Source organism: Myxocyprinus asiaticus, chromosome 5, assembly GCF_019703515.2.
Source record: "Myxocyprinus asiaticus isolate MX2 ecotype Aquarium Trade chromosome 5, UBuf_Myxa_2, whole genome shotgun sequence".
Taxonomy (NCBI): Eukaryota; Metazoa; Chordata; class Actinopteri; order Cypriniformes; family Catostomidae; genus Myxocyprinus; species Myxocyprinus asiaticus.
In genome coordinates this window covers 54097395-54107300 of record NC_059348.1, presented here as the reverse complement: position 1 = coordinate 54107300, position 9906 = coordinate 54097395, and the positions used below count along the sequence as shown (strand labels likewise).

Genomic DNA, 9906 nt, shown 5'->3' with positions numbered 1-9906 from the left:
CGGCTCCATTAAGATGAGAGTGTTCCTCTCGGGAATGCCAGAGCTGCGTTTGGGTCTGAACGATAAAGTCTTGTTTGAGAACACTGGCCGTGAGTTGATTTCAGACTTTCTGTCTCTTTGTGTCTTTTTCACAGTTCAACTCTCTTAAAGTCAACATGAATCCAAAATTGCCCCTAATGGGATAGTTCACCCAAAAATGAAAATTCTTTAATTATTTACTCACCCTCATGATATCCCAGGTGTGTTATGATGTTCTTTCTTCAGCAGAACACATTTGAAGTAAAATAGTAAAATATCTCAGCTCAGAAGGTCCTTAAAATGCAAGTGGATGGTGACCAGACTTTTGAAGCTCCAAAAATCACAGACAGTCAGCATAAACGTCATCCATACGACTCCAGCAGTTAAATTAATGTCTACTAAAGTGACACGATCACTTTTGGTGTGAAAAAGATCAATATTGAAGTACTTTTTAACTATAAATCAATTAAAATCATGATTGATATATAATTATTATTCATAATTTCTTCAAATGTGTTCTGCTGAAGAAACAAAGTCATGCACACCTGGGAAATCATGAGGGTGAGTAAATGATGAGAGAATTTTCATTTTTGGGTGAACTAATGCTTAACCTTTTCAACTCGCCCCTAAAAGCCCACCTTACACTCGTACAGTGTACGAATAGCAAAAAAAGGTCTCATTTTACAAACCCCCCCCAAATAAATAATAAAAAAGGTTCCAATAACTCATAAATAATACAATGTATGTTTACAATCTTATGATGCAAAAAAAAAGTCTTATTTCATTCCACTAGATGGCAGCAAGTAGTAGGAAAAATAATTTTTCATCTATCATCTTTCATCACAATATACAGATCTAAGTGTTCCCACGCGTCCTGGAAAACCTGGAATTTTGCAATGCAGTTTTCCAGTCATGGAAAAGTCATGGAAAATTAGGAAATACCTAAATGTCCTGGAAAATATTTTGGTATAATAAAACTGTTTAACTGTGCTGCTAACAAGGTTTTTGTTACATGTACAAAAAAATTGTACCGATCGGGACCGGAATACATTTACATTTATTAATTTAGCAGACGCTTTGGATAAAAGAGGAAAACATAAGCGAATCATCTTAAGGAGACAGTGGTATGAAAAGTGCCATATTATCAAGATTCACTAGCATCATAATAGTATTCAAAACAGAATAAAGTGCACAAGAATTTATTTTTAGTGCCTGGTTAAGTGCTCATGGAAAAGATGTGTTTTTAGTCGTTTTTTGAAGACAGAAAGTGAGTCAGCTTCACGGATGGAGTTGGGAATGTCGTTCCACCATCGTGGTATGATGAAGCTGAAAGTCCGGGAAAGTGTTTTGGTGCCTCTTTGTGTTGGTACAACAAGGCGACGTTCCTTAGCCGACCGCAGGATTCTAGTGGGCGCGTAGCTCTGCAGAAATGATTTTAGGTATGCTGGAGCAGACCCAGTGACTGTTCTGTATGCCAGCATCAGAGCCTTGAATTTGATACGTGCATCAACCGGCAGCCAGTGAAGAGAGACAAGGAGTGGTGTAACATGTGCAATTCCCATTGCGCTCTAGGTCCTCGTGGTGGCGTATTGACTCGCCAGAATCATGTCAATATTGATAAATAAATAAATACAATGATAAAAATGAAAATCAGTTAATTTTCACAAAGTGTCTTTTAAAGTATGCCCCCCCCCACCCCCCAAAAAATTAACTTAAATTCTGTTTTACTTGGAAATACATAAACGAAAGTTAAATGCATTCCAAGTGCAGTTTCATGTTGTCTTTCTAGATAAGAGGATAGTTTTGATAAGATCGTTGTCTATATATTGCATACCTTTTCAACTACAAGTCAATTGTTAAGCTTTGGATATAGGGCTTTACTGTGTGTTTTCCTGCTGTGGTGTGTCTTTTGGTCTCTTGTTCATTCATTTCTCTTTTCTTCAGGTGGTAAGAGTAAGTCTGTGGAGCTGGAGGATGTGAAGTTTCATCAGTGTGTGCGTTTGTCTCGTTTTGAGAACGATCGCACAATCTCCTTCATTCCTCCAGACGGAGAGTTTGAGCTGATGTCCTACCGCCTCAACACACACGTGTGTAACTCTCCCTTTTAAACACACACAAAACATAAGTGTTCTCCTAGATCATAGCACTGTTCAAAAACCCTAGTAAGCTGACTACCTAGGCAGCATTGTTAGGGACATTCATAATATTATCAGTGTTTTGAAACGTACTTTTAATGAATGGTTTAAAGTGTTGGCATAGCACGGAAAACCCGTATACATGGTCCACTAATAATGATTCTAATGGGTTTTGTTTTTCTGTGTGGACAGGTGAAGCCGTTGATCTGGATCGAGTCTGTGATTGAGAAGCATTCACACAGCAGAATCGAGTACATGATTAAAGTGAGAACTCGTTCACTGGAGTGAACTTTAATATTATGGTCTTGTGCATTTGAATTTGATTTGTAAATATGGTCTAATACAGAGCCTCATTTCCTCACACACACTCCTGTCTGTCACCGCAGGCCAAGTCTCAGTTTAAGAGACGCTCTACTGCCAATAATGTGGAGATTCATATTCCCGTCCCGACTGACGCTGACTCGCCCAAGTTTAAGACCACGGTGGGCAGCGTGAAGTGGGTGCCAGAAAACAGTGAGATTGTTTGGTCCGTCAAGTCTTTCCCTGTAAGCAAACACACTCTCACATACACAGTTTTTTGTGTTACTGTGTGGATTAAACTGTCCAGGTCATATTTCAACCCCAATTAATTTTTATTTTTTTTATTTAAAAAAAAATAACTATAACTATGAACAAGCCTGAAAAAAAACTGGGGACTCTTATTTTGAAATGACAGAGACTTGGCTCTGTTACAATGCTCTATATATATATATATATAAGTATGTACTAAATGAATCTTTTTATAGCCTAGTTATTCACCAGATGAAAGTTTTGTATATATACAGTTCACCAGATGGGATTTATTGATGAGGAATAAAATAAAAAACTATCTGCAACAGTCGGCATACATTTTTGCTGATAACCGATAGTTCCAAAAAGCAACTATCAGTACCGGTTAATAGGTAAAACTGATACATCGGTCTACCTCTAACATACTCTGATCAGCCACAACATTAAAACCACTGACAGGTTAAGTGAATAAAATGTATTATCTCATTAAAATGGCACCTGTCAAGGGCTGGGATATATTAGGCAGCAAGTGAACAGTCAGTTCTTGAATTTCACGTGTTGGAAGCAGGAAATATGGACAAGCGTAAGGATCTGAATGACTCTGACAAGAGCCTGATTGTGATGGCTAGACGACTGGGTCAGAGCATCTCCAAAATGGCGGGTCTTGTGGTTAGTACCTACTAAAAGTGGTCCAAGGAAGGGCAACTGGTGAACCGGCGACAGGGTCACGGGCGCCAAGGCTCATTGGAGAGCGAAGGCTAGCCCATCTGGTCGGATCCCACAGAAGAGCTACTGTAGCACAAATTACTGAAAGACTTAATGCTGGCCATGATTTAAAGGTGTCAGAACACACAGTGCATCGCAGCTTGCTGCGTATGGGGCTGCGTAGCCGCAGACCGGTCTGAGTGCTCATGCTGACCCCTGTACACCGCCGAAAGCACCTACAATGGGCATGTGAGTGTAAGAACTGGACCATGGAGCAATGGAAGAAGGTGGCCTGGTCTGTTGAATCACATTTTCTTTTAGATCATGTGGACGGCCGGGTGCATGTGTGTTGTTTACCTGGGAAAGAGATGGCAGCAGGATGCACTATGGGAAGAAGGCAGGCCGGCGGAGGCAGTGTGATGCTCTGGGCAATGTTCTGCTGGGAAACCTTGGGTCCTGACATTCATGTGGATGCTACTTTGACACGTACCACCTATCTAAAAATTGTTGCAGACCACGTACACCCCTTCATGGCAACGGTATTCCCTGATGGCAGTGGCCTCTTTCAGCAGGATAATGCGCCCTGCCACACTGCAAAAATTGTTCAAGAATTTTTTTGAGGAACATGATGAAGAGTTCAAGGTGTTGACTTGGCCTCCAAATTCCCTAGATCTAAATCCGATTGAGCATCTGTGGGATGTGCTGGACCAACAAGTCCGATCCATGGAGGCCCCACCTCGCAACTTACAGGACTTAAAGGATCTGCTGCTAACGTCTTGGTGCCAGACACCACAGGACACCTTCAGAGGTCTTGTAGAGTCCATGCCTCGACAGGTCAGAGCTGTTTTGGCAGCATGAGGGGGACCTACATGATATTAGGCAGGTGGTTTTAATGTTGTGGCAGATCGGCATATATATATATATATATGCTTATTAATTAATCAAATTAATCGCATTTAATCGCATATATAAATATTTGCTGAGAAAGGCCCTCAAATAACAATAATTCAGTATATAATGATTAAATAATAATAAAGTTATATTTAAATAATTATAAATAAAATATACAGTACATTATAAAAAAAACAAAAGTGGATAATTAAAATGCATTATTGTACATTATTGTGGCAGATGAGTGAAGCACTGATAAGAAAATAAAAAAATTGGCTTAAGAATCCAATATATTGTTTTTTTCCATATTACTGAAAAAAGCCAATCTCTGGCATACAGTTCACAGCAATCCATTTTGCAATTAAATTTGTCAATCAGTCCAAGATTTATTATACGCGTTTGTCTAAGGATGCGTCAGTGCACACCTGCATCAGACTTTGTCTCACTTTGGTTGCGTCGCATCATGAACATACTGTTTTTACTTCGTTGTGTCAAGAAAAACACGTCTTGAGATCCCTGCATTTGTATTTGCGCTCCATTAAGCTGTGTTTGAACGCAAGAACGTGTCCTCATCTTGTGATGTCTGCTGTCGGTAAGTGTGGTTTCTTCTCTGCACGGCTGCCCATTGCCTATACAGCTGGAGTTGTGTTTACTGCCCCCTGGAGAAAACAGGTGGTACTTCAAGCTTGAATTGCTCTGATGAAACGAATATTCCTTATTACGTTTTTGTTTTTTTATCATGTTTTTTTAAATCATGCAATTACCTGATTAATTTCGTACATTTGTTTTTTACATGTTTTTAATATAATTAATCGCACTGAATGAACACGGCCACTCTTATCATAAGATTTTCTCTCTCTCTTTCATTCTGTGTCTCTCTCAGGGAGGTAAGGAGTACCTCATGAGGGCTCATTTCGGGCTACCAAGTGTGGAGGCAGAAGATAAGGAGGGGAAACCACCAATCAGTGTGAAGTTTGAGATCCCCTATTTCACCACCTCTGGAATACAGGTACTATTCTGCTCAAATCCATATTAAATCATATACGAGTTTTATTTGCATTTTTAAAGGTGATTTTCTGTGTGCTGAACACCTGTTGCTCAAGCAGCACATGAGACGCTTGTGCTGTTTTTTCCTGTTTTACCTCTAGATGTCGCCACAAATATATATTTTTAAGATGATCACATACACATGGTCCAAATGAAATTTAAGCTTTAGCATCAGAATGCATTTATGTAGCATGCCACCCTACTATTGAGGAATACTCACATTTATTAACTTTTTCTGTACAGATTGTGGGCAAAAATGTGCTTAAATGGAAAAAACAACAAATGCTGTACAATACTCTTATTGGTAGATGAAAGCTAAATTAGGGGCTGTTCACACAGAATGCTTTTTTGTTTCCCTATGCACCGTTTTTCTTTAATTGTTTTTCCATGTGAGCATGCACCATCCAGATGTCTTTGAGCGCTGTGCTACATCTCAGTGTTTTTTAGATGCCAAGTTGAAAGAAAATGCGCCTTGAGACACCTGCATTCTGTTCCGTTCTTTGCACAACATTTAGCTTTTTTTGCAGGAATGTGGTTGCTGAAAGGATCATCAAATTAACCAAAATACTGAATAAACAAACAGGCAAGGCACACATGTGAAACACAAAGGCACACAAAAGTGCAGCGCATTGTGTTGTGTTATGGCCGTGACAGCGGCCTGATCCAGACAGTGGCTCCGGGTCAAAGCACAGACCGAACAGAGTCTGCTGAATCTGTTTTAGCAGACAGTGTGTTTATTGGTTCGGGTCAGTCGTGTGTGTTTCTCTCTGGCTCCAGCAGTTTATAAAGCTGGGCAGAGCAGAAGACTGCTGTTGAGTTGTGGGTTGTGTTTCTGGAAACTTTCCCTGCAAACAACACAATTCATCTGATGTTTGCTGACCTGAGAATGCTTTCTCAAACAGATGTCGTGTAGTGCAGTTTAATCACAATTTTTATTCCAAGTAAAAGGAATAGTTCATCCAAAAATTTAAGTTCTGTCATTTACTCACCCTCATGTTGTTTCAAACCAATATGACTTTCTTTCCCACGTGGGGATACAAAAGTAGATGTTTGGCAAAATGACATCCTCAGTCACCATTCACTTTAATTGTGTCTTTTTTCCATACAATGAAAGTTTTTGTTTTTGTTATTGTCATTCTGCCTAATATCTCCTTTGTATTCAAAGATAGTCAAACAGGTTTGGAACAACATGATGGTGAGTAAATGATAGTTGTTGTTGTTTTTTTTTAGTAATCTATCCTTTTAAAGGGATAGTTCACCAAAAATGAAAATTATCTCTTCATTTACTCACCCTCATGCCATACCGGATGTGTATGACTTTCTTTCTTCTGCAGAGCACAAATTAAGATTTTTAGAAGAATATTTCAGCTCTGTAGGTCCATATAATTCAAGTCAACAGGGCCCAGAACTTTGAAGCTCAAAAAGCACATAAAGGTAGCATAAAAGTAATCCATACGACTCCAGTGGTTTAATCCATGTCTTTAGAAGCGATATGATAGGTGTGGGTAAGAAACAAATCAATATTTACACAGATCTTTTTTTGCTGTAAACCTGTTTTGGCAACTCTTCACTGGCTTCCGGTGAAGTTTAGGATCCAATATTAGGTGTTAATGTTTGTTTTTAAAGCCCTACATGGATTGGCGCCACTGTATATCAGAGACTTGATCAGAGTTCTACTGACCAGTTTTGTCTTACAGTTCCGCGATCCCGCTTGAAGAGCAAAGGCGACCTTGCTTTTTCAATGGCAGCCCCTAGACTATGGAATGATTTTCCCCTGTCTATAAATTCAGCATCATGTATTGATGCTTTCAAAACTGGCCTAAAGACTTATTTAATTACTTTGGCATTTGAATAAGTTTTAACTTTGTGAGTGGTATTTATTATGGTGTATGAGGCAAATTTGTATCTTTGCACTTGCTTTTATTTCCCAAGTTTTTATTTGTATGTCTTTGTCTTTTGAAAGTGCTCTATAAATAAAAGTTGAGTTGGTGGCGATATGCACGAAGAATGCGAATCGCCAAAAACAAAAGTAGAAAGTGACAGTGAAGATTAGTTATAAAAAAATGTCTTTAAATATTGATCTGTTTCCCACCCACACCTGTCATATTGCTTCTAAAGACATGGATTAAACCACTGGAGTCGAATGGATTACTTTTATGCTGCCTTTATGTGCTTTTTAGAGCTTCAAAGTTCTGGCCATCATTCACTTGCATTGTATGGACCTACAGAGCTGAAATATTCTTCTAAAAATCTTCATTTGTGTTCAGCAGAAGAAAGAAGTCATAAACATCTGGGATGACATGAGCTCACTCTCATGAGAGACTGATGAGAGAATTTTCATTTTAGGGTGAACTATACCTTTAAGGGTAATGGTTATAATTTCAGAATGTCTGATAGTTGATTATAAACGTTTATTTGCAGTGCTGCACGCTTTCTTCGTAGGGTTCCATTGTAAGTGTATAAATACGTTTTTGTTTGTATTTACAAACTCATGGATGACTAAAAATTATTTTTAGTAATCTATTGTAGTTCCCTTTGAAATCAGCTTTTATTTTTTCATTTTATTTTTTCTGAATTCCATTTTTTAAAGTATAATTACATTTTGTCAAAAAGTGTTTTTACCCAAATTAATTCATTATGAAAATAGAGCAATTAATTTTTAATGTAGCGTTGCATTATTTTTTATCATTTTATTTTTCAAATAAATTGTTGTACAACAGAGTATCACAGTGTACATTGAAGAAAACTTACAGCTGAAGTCAGAATTTTACATACACTTAGGCTGAAGTCAACCACTCCACAGATTTAATATTAGCAAACTATAGTTTTGGCAAGTCGTTTAGGACATCTACTGTGTGCATGACACAAGTAATTTTTCTAGCAATTTGTTTACAGACAGATTGTTTCACTTTTAATTGACTCTATCACAATTCCAGTGGGTCAGAAGTTTACATACACTAAGTTAACTGTGCCTTTAAGCAGCTTGGAAAATTCCAGATAATGATGTCAAGCCTTTAGACAATTAGCCAATTAGCTCCTGATCGGCTAATTGGGGTCAATTGGAGGTGTACCTGTAGATGTAATTTAAGGCCTACATTCAAACTCAGTGTCTCTTTGCTTTACATCATGGGAAAATCAAATGAAATCAGCCAAGACCTCAATAGTACGCAAGTATAAACACCACGGCACCACACAGCCATCATACCACTCAGGAAGGAGATGCATTCTGTCTCCTAGAGATGAACGTAGTTTGGTGCGAAAAGTGCAAATCAATCCCAGAACAACAGCAAAGGACCTTGTGAAGATGCTGGAGGAAATAGGAAGACAAGTATCTATATCCACAGTAAAACGAGTCCTATATCGACATAACCTGAAAGGCTGCTCAGCAAGGAAGAAGCCACTGCTCCAAAACCACCATAAAACACCAGACTACAGTTTGCAAGTGCACATGGGGACAAAGATCTTACTTTTTGGAGAAATGTCCTCTGGTCTGATGAAACAGAAATTGAACTGTTTGGCCATAATGACCATCGTTATGTTTGGAGGAAAAAGGGTGAGGCTTGCCAGCCGAAGAACATCATCCCAACCGTGAAGCATGGGGGTGGCAGCATCATGTTGTGGGGGTGCTTTGCTGCAGGAGGGACTGGTGCACTTTACAAAATAGATGGCATCATGAGGAAGGAAAATTATGTGGATATATTGAAGCAACATCTCAAGACATCAGCCATGAAGTTAAAGCTCGGTCAAAAATGGGTCTTCCAAATGGACAATGAACCCAAGCATACCTCCAAAGTTGTGGCAAAATGGCTTAAGGGCAACAAAGTCAAGGTATTGGAGTGGTCATCACAAAGCCCTGACCTTAATCTGATAGAACATTTGTGGGCAGAACTGAAAAAGCGTGTGCGAGCAAGGAGGCCAACAAACCTGACTCAGTTACACCAGTTCTGTCTGGAGGAATGGGCCAACATTACAGCAACTTATTGTGAGAAGCTTGTGGAAGGATACCCAAAACATTTGACCCAAGTTAAACAATTTAAAGACAATGCTACCAAATACTAACAAAGTGTACAGGTGCATCTCAGTAAATTAGAATGTCGTGGAAAAGTTCATTTATTTCAGTAATTCAACTCAAATTGTGAAACTCGTGTATTAAATAAATTCAATGCACACAGACTGAAGTAGTTTAAGTCTTTGGTTCTTTTAATTGTGATGATTTTGGCTCACATTTAACAAAAACCCACCAATTCACTATCTCAACAAATTAGAATATGGTGACATGCCAATCAGCTAATCAACTCAAAACACCTGCAAAGGTTTCCTGAGCCTTCAAAATGGTCTCTCAGTTTGGTTCACTAGGCTACACAATCATGGGGAAGACTGCTGATCTGACAGTTGTCCAGAAGACAATCATTGACACCCTTCACAAGGAGGGTAAGCCACAAACATTCATTGCCAAAGAAGCTGGCTGTTCACAGAGTGCTGTATCCAAGCATGTTAACAGAAAGTTGAGTGGAAGGAAAAAGTGTGGAAGAAAAAGATGCACAACCAACCGAGAGAACCG

The 9906-nt window shown here is 38.9% G+C and overlaps 1 protein-coding gene across 2 annotated transcripts in view; it reads left to right on the top strand.

The window, feature by feature from the left end:
- Positions 1-9906, top strand: part of LOC127441444 (AP-1 complex subunit mu-1) — a 33386-nt gene that overhangs the window by 5707 nt on the left and 17773 nt on the right. For both annotated transcript variants that reach the window (XM_051698892.1, XM_051698891.1), the window contains exons 6-10: positions 1-89; positions 1963-2105; positions 2346-2417; positions 2540-2698; positions 5182-5307. The exon at positions 1-89 is cut by the window's left edge and continues 38 nt beyond it. In XM_051698892.1, the coding sequence (XP_051554852.1) occupies positions 1-89; positions 1963-2105; positions 2346-2417; positions 2540-2698; positions 5182-5307 (589 nt within the window). The remainder of the gene's footprint in view (positions 90-1962; positions 2106-2345; positions 2418-2539; positions 2699-5181; positions 5308-9906) is intronic.